The sequence below is a fragment of the Tupaia chinensis genome, unplaced genomic scaffold, assembly GCF_000334495.1.
Source record: "Tupaia chinensis unplaced genomic scaffold, TupChi_1.0 Scaffold000402_1, whole genome shotgun sequence".
NCBI classification, from domain to species: domain Eukaryota; kingdom Metazoa; phylum Chordata; class Mammalia; order Scandentia; family Tupaiidae; genus Tupaia; species Tupaia belangeri.
Window position 1 is genome coordinate 803,482 of NW_006159904.1, and position 13,441 is coordinate 816,922.

Sequence of the window (13,441 nt, forward strand, 5' to 3'; positions counted from 1 at the left end):
TTGTGGCATGACCAGACTCTGGGGAAGGGTATTTTCTCTCTCTCTCTTTCCCCCTCACCCATCATGCATGCACATGCTTATCATGAATAAGGAAAAAAATATTTTAAAAATGTCCTGGGACCAGCAGATGGCATAATGTTTATGTAACTGGATTACAACATACTCAACGGTGGTTCGAGTCTCAGACCGAGTGACTTAAAACTCATACTGGGCACATGTGCATGAGTCCCCAAGATCCTGAGAGGAGATTGGAGGAGAAGGGATTGCAGCATGCCAATCCCCCCAGGAGGGAGTGATTTCTCACTTTCTGTCTTTCTGTCTCTCTCTCTGTCTCTCCAGTGAGCACACATGCCCTGTAGCAAAAATATCTCTAAAAAATAAAAAAAAAAATTCTTCCCATATACCATAATGTGAAAAGCTAGAAACAGTTATAGAATCCTTTAAGTTGAGAGTAGGTACTAGGGATGGAGCAGTGGGTCTACTTTGCTTTATATTGCTTTCCAGATCTACGATATACCCCTGGCCTCTCACTTATGGAAGAATCAGAGGAAGTAATTCAAGCAGCAGATCTGGGAGCTCTAGCTCATCCTCTTTCTGCCTCTTTTTCTGGGGTCTGCCTGCCTGCTTGGACCATGGACTGTGAGCCTCTCTCAGCCTTAGCATTAGCTCAGTGCAGAAGCTCTGTCCCTAACAGGGAAAGAAGAAAAATGCCGAGATTACTCGGGAAGGGCAGGCCTATCTGGTTCTGAGGTTCAGCATCAGGAATTCTATTGTTGCCATGCACTTTGGGTGAATTTGGAGACCCAAATTAGAATGCATGGAGATCAAAACTTCAGAAGGTTACAGGAATTTGGTTGTTACAATTTAACTTCTGTAGGAACTATATCAAGCTCCGGCCATGCTGGCATCTGAAATCTTGACAGTTTTTCACAGACAATATTATACCTTATACTTGATTGTTCTGAAGTCGACTTTCAGCTGCTTCAGCCTGGATGAGTGAGCATAAGTCTCAGATGGCCTAAAGATTAGTCTGGTGGATGAGAACCAGCAGTTAGCGTAATGGCTATGTCGCTGAACTCCCATGTAGTCAACCACGGTTCGCATCCCGGACCCGGTGGTTTAAAACTCACGCCGGGCGCGTGTGCATGCGTGCCCAAGATCCCGAGAGGAGAATGGAGAAGGGATTGCAGCATGACCATCCCCCCGGGGGGTGATTTCTCACTTTCTGTCTCTATGTCTCTCTCTGTCTGTCTGGCGAGCGCATGCGCCCTATAGTGAAAACCTCTCAAAAAAAAAAAAAAAAAAAAAAGATTAGTCTGGTGGCTTTGTACAACAGTCAGGAGCTTTTTCTACATACCGGGACTCCAGACATTAACCACGTCAGATGATTTCACTGGCCTTAGCCATACAGGCCTTAGCAAGCAAATGGCTTCAAACTGAAAAACTACCTTAGGCTGTGGGCAGCTGCAAATGACCTTGAACAATATATGCAAGGGTAGGCCTCTGAATGCAGACATAAGAGAGAATAAATTGTCAGGAGAGAGCCTTCAGAGGCCCATTGAAGTCTTACCTTGGAAAAAAGTGGAAAAAAGTGGAATTTCAGCATATTATTCTGCTTCTACTATGGTTTTTTCACCCAGTTCTGTGGAGAAGTTAAGTTCCACATGGATCACAGACCAGTAGCATGAGATTCCAGCTTTAAATGATTAAGAATAGGGCTCAAATTGGTAATACCAGATCTCACTGACCCATTCTTTAGCATTCATAGCCATGGAGAAAACTTAAGAGGGACTAGTCTTGAATTCATATGACTAGTTAACAATTTTGGGTCACCCCAGCTATGCAAATTCAGTGGGTCTTCAGTCTATTAATTTCATAAATTCGAACCAAGGCTTTAGATTTCAGGCTTCAGCTATGATTCAATCATGAACATAGATTTTGTTAATAAAACAATAAGAACAAATGGGTGCTATCATTGAAAAAATTCTCTATCTTCTTAGATTACACTAGAGAAATAACTAAAAGAAATTATTGTTATCTCAATGGCATATAAAAAGGCTGATAGTTTTTAAATACTATCTGTAGGAAATGTAATTGCTCAAAATATCACAGAAAAACTGGAATAATTAAAAACCCATCACTTTTAATATCAGAACATAAGCAGAAGGAAAATAAAAGTAAAGAAAGAGATACATTAAGCTAAAGAAAGCATCCTTAGGAGTAAGGCAGAAATCTTAGGAAACATGGTAAAGAGAAATTCAATTAAATGACATCTCAAAGACCTATAGATACACAAAAGAAATGAAAATGTACTAAGGTCTAATTGATATTATGGAGGGTTTTAGACATAGGGAAGATGCTTAGTTATTACTAGGTCATGAACAGTGATTCAAAATTTTCCAAATTATTCAAAAAGTCTGAGAGAAGAAAAAAGAAAATACTAAAAATGACATTTTCAAGGGGGTTAAGAACCAGGAGATTACTTGGTATAATCTTAAAATTGTTCTTAGTGACTCAATAGTAAAACAACTGATTTTCTTGCCTCCCAGTCTGTGTCACTCTAATCCATTCTTCCCTAAAAAGCAAATCTGAAATCTGATCATGTCAAGTCCTTAGTGAAAACTGGGTGTGCATGCACGTGTGCAGTCTTTCTCTCTCTCTCTCTCTCTCTCTCACTCACACACATACACACACACAAACACACACACACACACATACACACACACACACACACACACACACACAGAGCCCCCAAATTCCTTAGCATGGAAGGCAAGTCTTTCCAAGACCTGGTTTCTATGTATCTTCTTGAATTATTTCTTGATAAATCCACCTCTGCATCCTATTTGCAGACCTCAAATTTTGTTTGTTTATGTTTTGTGAAGAGGTTTTTGCTATAGGGCGCATGTGCTTGCCAGAAAGACAGAGAAAGACAGAAAGTAAGAAATCACCCCCTCCCCCCCGGGGGATGGCCATGCCGCAATCCCTTCTCCTCCATTCTCTTCTCAGGATCTTGGGCACGTACACACACACGCTTGTCATGAGTTTAAGCCACCCGGTCCGGGCCTCAAACAGCAGTCAACTACATGGGAGTCCAGCGACATAGCCATTATGCCAACTGCTGGTCCCACAGACCTCAAGTATTATAAAGATTATCACATAGCCATTCTGCCAGTTTGTCCTTTTATCCTAGACTATGTGGATCTCATACGGCTCACCTCTTCTAATTTTTTTAATTTTTTTTTTATTCTCAGAAGGCAAGAATGCTTGCCAGAGAGAGAGAAAAAAAAAAAGTCCTTTAATATGGTGTGGTCATGGGACCAGCAGTTGACGTCATGGCTATGTCGCTGGACTCCCATGTAGTTGACTGTGGTTTGAGCCCTGGACCCACATTCCAGGAGCGTGTACATGCGTGCCCAAGATCCCGCGAGGAGAATGGAGGAGAAGGGTTTGCAGTGTGGTCTTCCCCCCTAGGAGGTGATTTCTCACTTTCTGTCTCTGTCTCTTTCTGTCTTTCTGGGGAGTGCACATGCCCTATAGCAAAAACCTCACCAAAAACAAAAACAAAAACAAAAACAAAAAATGGTGTGGTCATGCTGCAATTCATCTTCTCCATTTCTTCATCCCCTCAGGATTCTGGTCACACCTTGCATGTTTTTCACATCACTGGGGCTGAAACTTGAACCAAATATGGCCATGTAGGATCCAGCTCCTTGACCACTGCACATGGGGCTGGCCCAAGGTTTGCCTCTTCCATAGTCCTTCTGAAGTCATCTAGTAAAAATTACCAGTGTATTCACAATACTGTAATCTTTTATTTTTCTTATATACAAGGGATCTTCAAAAAATTTATGAAAAACATGTATTATAAAATAACTATGCCTGGTTTTTTAAAATTTTTGCACCAAAATAAACTCATACTTTGGTTCCATTGTTCTACAAACTTTCTGGAGTACCCTCATGTTTGTTGTCTCTTATTACACTCTAAGCTATTAGTTCCCAGAAGAGGTGACATAGCTCCCAAGAGGCAGTTTCAAATGTAAGGGATATTTTTAATTGTTTTAAGATTGGGGGTTGGGAAAATACAATTGATATTCAGCGGGCAGGCCCAAAAAAAAATGCAATATGCACAAGATGCTGTTCCAGAACAAAAAGCAAACAAAAACAACTATAGGCATCGTGTCCAGTCTTTAAATATTATAATTATCTGAGTTAAGATTCAAACTTCATTGTATGCAAGACTAAAAGTGTTTTGCATGGTACCAATATATATTAAGTGTATACAGCTATAAATATCATACAAATTGGGGAAAGAATGTACTTGGTTTTGTTCAGAACTTTACCAATATCACATCACCAAGGGCAGCACTGGGGTTATATCTGAGTCACCAGTACAACACACCTGAGTAAGTCTGCATTTGTCACTGTAGCATTCATGGTGATTCCAAGTAAATGTACAAATTTCCTCATTTAGCTATTATTTCAAAATGTCAAGTACAAATTTAAAATGTGGGCAAATACTCTGTTAAATATTCAAAATTAGGTTTTACAGTTTTTTTGCACAAATGAACAGTCACCAGTGTGTCTACTCTGCCAACGCATTTTTTTCTAATTAAGCCAAAGAGCCCATTGAGATTAAGTGAACATTTTACAAAAGAACATGTTGATCAAATTGGCAAAGATACATATGCATATATATTTTTGATACTTTAGGAACACTGAAATTTGCAATATAGTCACTGGAATGTTTGACGATGTTCCCTGCAAACGGAGGTATTTTTTTTTTTTTAAGTTTTTTATATGGGGCATGTACTCACTAGAGAGAGAGAGAGAGAAAGTGAGAAAGCACCTCCACGAGGATAGGCACACCACAATCCCTTCACCTTTTGAGGTTTGGGGTCTGCACATACATATGTCTGGTATGTTTTTCAAGCCGATGGGTCAGGGTCTTGAACCATGCTGTGGGCCACATGGGATCCAGCTGGTTTACCTACCAAATCACTAGATGTCCCAGTTTTTATAGAACAACATAAATAGTCATGCAATATGGTAAGCCAAGCAATATTCAAAAGACGTATCAGCTATGTAAGAGATTACTACAAAGATGATGCAAATAAATAAATAAATAGTTTTATTCCATCACAGTACTGCTTTTAAAAAATAATAAAATATATTGAAATAAATTGCATTATACAAGCAATCTTTGTTATAAGGTAGGACAAAAAGTTCATTAAAGAGGAAAAATCCTTTTCCAACATCATTGCTTACTTAACAGATGGAACACCAGTAATATAAATTTAGAGACATCTTTTAGAAGATGTACCAGGTGTTTTAAGAAGTCATTTTATTATTCATCAGCAACTTAATTACCAAGAATCTGAGAAAGTGACAATCATCAATGAACATCTTAAAGTAACCCCTTCAATGTCTTATCTCAATTAGATGGCTCAACAATTTTTTAAAAAGATTAGGCTCAAATTATAGACTTTTATGGAATTTTTGTTATCACCTTCTAAAGCCCCATCTCCTAATTAGGGTTAGGATTTCAAAATACTGTATGAATTTTGAGGGGCATGCAAACATGCAGTCCATCACACTTGTAGACTAAGGATTCTTAGTCAGTTTTATGGCGTAATTATCTAACATAAAGATAGATTAGGTGACATGACTCAGAAATACATTGCTCTCATTTGGATGCTATGATGATTAGATTTAAAGATCAGTTAACATTTTATAATACCAGATTGAGTGCTTTTTAAACAGATGTGGAATATATTTGCCAGCATTTTCAAGAAAAGTTAAAAGTTAATTGAGTTTCAAAAGAATTTTGAGGCCAAATCATGATTTAATCAGCCTAATTAAAAAGATTTAGGATCCAACTAAGATGTTCCCAACCCACTTGTTGGAAGAGAGCCTAAGTTATGGCAGCATTTCTGATTACATATACAAGGTCTTCAGAAAGTTCATGGAAGATATGTATTATGAAAAAAAACTATGCAAGCATTTTAGAATTTCTTTGCACCAATATAAGATCATACTTTTGGGGTCTTGCAGGTGGCATGGTGGCTAAGGTGCTGGATTCTCATGTGGCTGACTGTGGTTTGTGTCCTGCACCTGACAGCTTGCTTTCTCATTTTCCCTCTCTTTCTTTCTCATCAAATTAAAATGATAATAAAATTAAATTAATTTTTTAAATTTATCATACTTTTTAAAATTTTTAATTTGCCAGAGGGCATATGTACAAGAGAGAGAGTAAGAAAAGCAAGAAAGCACCCACCCACCCACACACACACACACACACACACACACACAAAACGATCATGCTGAAATTCCTTCTCCATTCTCCCTTCTTTCAGGATTTTGGGCATGAATGCCTGTGTTCCTAGTGTTTTATTAAGCTACCAGGTCCAGGACTTGAACTGTGCACTCAGTCATGTGGGATCCAGCTACCTTAACCATCAGGCCAAGGGCTGGCCCTAACATCATATTTTAATTCCACTTTTCATGATCTTTCTGAAGTCTTCTCATATATTTTAGGTTATCAGGGAAGTCATGGTGTATTTTTCTATACAAAATGGATCATGAGTTTCCCAACAACCCAATAGTTCAGGGTAGTTTCAACGTGCTTACTACAAAAGTCAGTAACTGATTGCAAACAAGAGATTTTAAACTAACTTTAATACTCTTAGTGCAAATATTAAAGCATAGACATAAGAAACAGGAATCTCACTGAATTTTAGTAAAAGATGCTATTTATAAGTATTTCATATTATAAGCATATACTTTTCAATTTAAAGTACTATAGTAAGATTTATGTTATGAGGGCTAGCCTAGCCACTGTGTGAAGTAGTAACACAAGCATCCTTCAAGGCTGGAATCCTATGACCACAAATTGGGGTCCTCTAGTCAGCTTGAAGACATTCTGAACACATGCACAGGTACCCATGATCCTGAGAAGCTGGAGGGCTGGAAAGGGGATCATAGTATGATGAGGCCCTGTTGACAGGGCCTATATGTATATGTGTTATCACTAAATGTGTGTGTGTGTGTGTGTGTGTGTGTGTGTGTGCATACATACATATATATATATGTGTGTGTGTATACATTTTTTAAACTAAGTACTTACTTTGCGGTTACTTTTTTCTACTGAACTCTGATGTTCAAAGTCCCCAGAGGTCAAGTTCGATCTCTCCACGGCCTTTTGCCTGGCCATTCCTCTAACTGATCTATTCTTTATTCATTTCTGTTTAGTAAATGGTACTGGGAAAATGGGGTATCCACCTGCAGAAAGATGAAACTGAACCCCTATCTCTCACCAATAACAAAAATCAACTCCAAATGTATCAAAGATCTAAACCTAAGATCTCAAACTATAAAATTCTGATAGAAAACACAGGGGAAACTTGTAGAGACATAAGAGTAGACAAAGACTTCTTAAATTAAGACCCCAAAAGCACAGGCAATAATCCCCAAAATAGGTATTCCAGAAGAGGAAGAAAATAATAAGGGCCTAGATCATTTATTCTATGAAATCCTGGAAGAAAAATTTCCAAATCTAGAAAGGCATTCAAATATCCAGACCCAAGAAATACAGAGGACCCCAAGTAGAATCAACCCAAGAAGATCCACTCCAAGGCACATCATAGCCAGACTGGCAAAAACAACAGACAAAGACAAGATACTAAAGTTGGCAAGAGGGAAACACCAAGTTACTTACAAAGGTCACCCCATCAGGCTAACATCGGATCTCTCAGCAGAAACAATGCAGGAAAGGAAAGAATGGGGAAGTATAGTCAAAGTGTTGAGTGAAAAACAATTTCAACCAAGAATGCTATACCTGGCAAAATTATCTTTCATATGGGAAAAAAAGATAAAAACATTCTCGAATAAACAAAATTTGAAGGAATTTACCAACTCCAGACCAGCTCTTCAAGAGGTTCTGAAGGGAGTACTATACCAGGAAAACTAAAAAACCAGAGACAGTTATACGAGAACAAAAAACAACTAAGAAAATGGCTCACTTAACGACAGGATCAGGTATGGAAATATCGATAATTACATTGAATGTCAATGGATTAAATTCCCCAGTTAAGAGACATAGACTAGCTGAATGGATAAGAAAACAGAAACCCTCTATCTGTTGCCTACAAGAAACTCACCTTATGGATAAAGATATACATAGACTAAAAGTCAAGGGCTGGAAAAAGATATTCCATGCAAATGGAAATCAAAAAAAGGCTGGAGTAGCGATATTGATCTCAGACAAAATAGATTTTAAGACAAAGACTGTAAGAAGAGACAAAGAAGGGCATTATATAATAGTAGATGGGGTAATCCAGCAAGAAGATATAACCCTTATAAATATCTACGCACCCAACTCAGGTGCGCCTAAATATGTGAAGGAAAGACTGCTGGAGCTAAAAGGAGACATAGGGAAAAATACTATAATTGTTGGAGATCTCAACACCCCGTTATCTCCTATAGACAGATCTTCTAGACAGAAAATAAATAGAGAGATACAGGACTTAAATGATACTATAAATGGAATGGGCTTGACAGATATCTATAGAACTTTCCACCCTACATCCACAACATATACATTTTTCTCACCCCGACATGGAACCTTTTCAAAGATAGATCATATATTAGGACACAAATCAAGCCTTTACAGATTCAAAGGCATAGAAACTGTACCCAGCATCTTCTCTGACCATGATGGAATTAAACTCAAGATTAATTTCAAGAAACAACCCCGAAAACACACGAACACATGGAAACTGAACAACCTACTTCTGAATGACTTCTTCACTACTGAAGAAATTAAGGCTGAAATAAACAAATTTATGGAAACAAATGATAATGAGGACACAAGTGTCCAGAACCTATGGGACACAGCAAAAGCAGTCATAAGAGGGAAATTCATAGCAATTAGTGCACATAAGAAAAGGATGGAAAGATGGCAAGTAGATAACTTATCATCATGCCTCAGAGAACTGGAAAAACAACAACAAACGAACCCCCAAAATGCCAGGCGAAAAGAAATAATAAAGGTTCGAGCAGAAATAAATGAAATAGAAAATAAACGAACCATACAGAAAATAAATGAAAGCAAAAGCTGGTTCTTTGAAAAGATCAACAAGATCGATACTCCATTGGCTAGACTGATCAAGAAGAAGAAAGAAAGAAACCAGATTAATCAAATATGTGATGAAACAGGCAATATTACCACGGACATAGCAGAAATACATAATATCATTAGAGGATACTATGAGCGACTTTACGCCAACAAACAAGATAACCTGGAGGAGATGGACAAATTCCTGGATGCATATAAACTACCAAGATTGGATCAGGAAGACATAGAGAATCTGAATAGACCTATAACAAGCCAGGAGATTGAATCAGTAATTAATAATCTCCCAACAAAGAAAAGCCCAGGCCCAGATGGCTTCACTTGTGAATTCTACAAAACTTTCAAGGAAGAATTAACCCCTATCTTACTAAAATTATTTCTAAAGATTCAAAAGGAAGGAAACCTTCCAAATTCATTTTATGAAGCCTCCATCATCCTCATCCCCAAAACAGATAAGGATATGACAAAAAAGGAAAACTACAGACCAATATCATTGATGAATATAGATGCGAAAATTCTCAACAAGATACTCGCAAATCGTATCCAACAACATATAACAAAGATCATTCATCACGACCAGGTAGGCTTTATACCAGGGATGCAAGGGTGGTTCAATATACGCAAGACCATAAATGTAATACACCACATTAACAGAAAGAAAGATAAAAACCATATGATCATCTCAATTGATGCGGAGAAAGCGTTTGATAAAATACAACATCCTTTTATGATTAAGACTCTCAGTAAGATTGGTATAGAAGGGTCATTTCTGAACACAATAAAAGCAATCTATGAAAAACCTACAGCTAATATTATACTGAATGGGGAAAAGCTGAAAGCTTTTCCTCTGAAAACAGGTACTAGGCAAGGCTGCCCACTTTCTCCACTGCTCTTTAATATAGTACTGGAAGTCTTAGCTATTGCAATCAGAGAAGAGAACAGTATTAAAGGCATTCGAATAGGCAAAGAAGAGTTGAAAATATCTTTATTTGCAGATGACATGATGGTATACTTAGAAGACCCAAAGGTATCCATGAAAAAACTGCTTGAAGTAATAAGTGAATACAGTAAGGTGGCAGGATACAAAATCAATATCCAAAAATCTATAGCATTTCTATTTATGAACAACAAGTTGAATGAAGCAGAGCTGAAGAAAGGAATCCCTTTCACCATAGCCACAAGATGTATAAGATATCTAGGGATAAACCTAACTAAGAAAGTCAAAGACCTTTATAAAGAAAACTACGAGAATCTTAAAAAAGACATTGAAAGTGACATAAAAAAGTGGAAGGACATCCCATGCTCCTGGATTGGTAGAATTAACATAATCAAAATGGCAATTCTACCCAAATTAATCTACATGTTTAATGCAATTCCAATCAAAATACCAGAGATATTCTTCAGAGATCTAGAAAAGACAATTATAGAATTTGTCTGGAACCATAAAAGACCTCGTATTGCAAAAGCAATCCTGCGTAAGAAGAATGGAGTAGGAGGCATATCACTCCCTGATCCCAAGATATACTATAAAGCTGTGGTCATCAAAACAGCATGGTATTGGCATAAAAACAGACATGTGGACCAATGGAAGAGAATAGAGACCCCAGAAATAACTCCCAAAGCTTATAGCCAACTGATCTTTGACAAAGGATATCAGTCAATCCATTGGGAAAAGGAAAACCTCTTTAGTAAATGGTGCTGGAAAAACTGGGTATCCACCTGCAGAAAGATGAAACTGAACCCCCATCTTTCACCATTAACAACAGTCAACTCAAAATGGATCAAAGATCTGAACCTAAGACCTCAGACAATAAAACTACTTGTGGAAAATGCTGGGGAAACTCTGGGAGACATTGGAGTAGGCAAAGACTTCTTAAATAAGACTCCCAAAGCACAGGCAATAATCCCTAAAATAGACAAGTGGGACTATATTAGACTAAGAAGTTTCTGCACAGCAAAGGACACAGTAACAAGTGTGAACCGACAACCCTCAGAATGGGAAAATATTTTTGTTAAATATGCCTCAGACAAGGGACTGATAACGAGAATACATAGGGAACTCAAGTGCCTTATGCGAAAAAAAATGATTAACCCGATTAAAAGATGGGAAAGTGAGCTGAACAAAAGTCTCTCTAAGGAAGACATACGAACAGCCAAAAAGCATATGAGGAAATGCTCGACATCCCTCATCATAAGGGAAATGCAGATAAAAACCACAATGAGATACCACCTAACCCCTGTCAGAATGGCAAAGATTAAGAATATAAAAAGTGATAAGTGTTGGCGGGGATGTGGTGAAAAGGGAACCCTCCTACACTGTTGGTGGGAATGTAAACTAGTTCAACCACTGTGGAGAACAATATGGAGGTTCCTCAAAGATCTACAAATAGAACTACCATTTGATCCAGCAATCCCACTTCTGGGTATTTACCCAAAAGACAGGAGAACGCTCAGTCAGAAAAGTGCTTGCACATCCATGTTTATTGCAGCATTATTCACAATTGCCAAGACATGGAACCAACCTAAATGTCCACAAACTGATGAATGGATTGGAAAAGTGTGGTATATATACTCTATGGAATACTACTCAGCCATAAAAAATAACAAGACCCTGGAATTTGATAGAAAATGGTCAGATATGGAGGATCTATTGCTGAGTGAAGTAAGCCAGGCTATGAAAGAAAGATATTGTATGTATCCACTCAATATATACCGACTATCCGCACTCTATAATAGAGAGCAAAAATTCGGAGGACATAAACACAGTGAAGGTACTTAATGAGAATAGGACAGTGTGGAATGGGGTAAGTGAAGAGAAGAGGATAGAGAAAGATAGCAAGTGAACAATAGAGAGGCAGGACGTTAGTGAGAAACAGATAGGGCTTATTAACTGTTGATGATGACATGTATAGTATTCTCAACCGGATTGGTCTGAGAAGTATTTCATGATGGGCAAAGTATTTTTACAAGCAAAATGAGAAATAGCAATTGACTGTTTTAAAAAATAATTAGAATAATAAAAATAATGATTGGGGAAAACATAGAAAAGATATTGAATGTTGAAGTGGGGAGATTAATGTCTCTGTACTGACGGACATGCATGGCATTCCCTTTTGAAAAAACAATGTAATACACTGTAAAGTTATATGTAATCCAATGTAATATAAAGAAGATTATGATGATGATAATAATAAAATAAAATAAAATTAAAATTAAAAAAAGAGAGAAAAAAAAACTACAAGTGAATTTATGTGACAATGAAACTTAATTTCATAGTCCTTCACTTTCACAGCTCTGTCCAACCCTGGAGGAAGCCAGCTGTGTATTTACATGGTCATAGGTTTCTGTGAAATTTTTGAAAAACGACTGAATCCACTCACTCTCTCTCTCCAGTAGAATGGCCCTTCTGTCACATTTCTTCTTGTGTTGGGTAGTGTTAGATAGGCCTAGACATTTGGTAACATCTGATAACACCACAACTATTTTAAATATGTGTCATGTGTTGATAGAAGAATTGTACTTGTGGTAAAATAACTAAAGGAGATCACTCTTGCAGAGATTTTCCTGCTATTCTGCATTCTGTTAACACACAAGTAATGCATTTTGTGACATTTGTGTTAGGTCAGATTCCAGGCTGATATGGGGTAAGAAAGATCATAAACATAAGCACTGAGCCTCTAAATAAAGTGAAAAACATCAGGTAATACTACCTAGCAATATTTTAGTTCCTAAAAGTATTCTACTCTTACAGTGAGGACATAAACATTTTTTAAAATTTTACATTTATATTTTAATTTCTGGGGGGTTTTTTGTTTTTTTTTTTTTTTTGAGAGGTTTTTGCTATAGGGCATGTGCGCTCGTCAGACAGACAGAGACAGACAGAGAGACAGAAAGCGAGAAATTACCCCCCAGAGGTCCCTATATTTGAACTTTCATAACAATTCTCTGGAATCTTCTTTTAAAGGAGAACATCCCCTGGCTATTTTAAGTAAAATTAAAATAATAAGTATCTGAAAATCTGAGCACAGTCTGTGTTTTGCCATGGTCAAGCATTGTCTATGGACTAAGTGTAAGAAACAGAAATAGAGGCTCAAAAATTAACTCAGTGTTGGGACCAGCAGTTAGCATAATGGCTGTGTCACTGGACTCCCATGTAGTCGACCGAGGTTCGTGTCCCGGACCCGGTGGCTTAAAACTCACGCCGGGCACGTGTGCATGTGTGCCCAAGATCCCGAGAGGAGAATGGAGGAGAAGGGATTGCAGTGTGACCATCCCCCCTGGGGGGTGATTTCTCGCTTTCTGTCTCTA

The 13,441-nt window shown here is 37.8% G+C and overlaps 1 protein-coding gene across 1 annotated transcript in view; it reads left to right on the plus strand.

Annotated features, from left to right (window-relative positions):
* The window catches only part of RFXAP (regulatory factor X associated protein), a 92,050-nt gene that overhangs the window by 61,019 nt on the left and 17,590 nt on the right, over window positions 1–13,441 (plus strand). Inside the window, exon 3 of the mRNA XM_014590062.2 lies at window positions 505–639. Coding sequence (XP_014445548.2) covers window positions 505–639 — 135 coding nt within the window. The remainder of the gene's footprint in view (window positions 1–504; window positions 640–13,441) is intronic.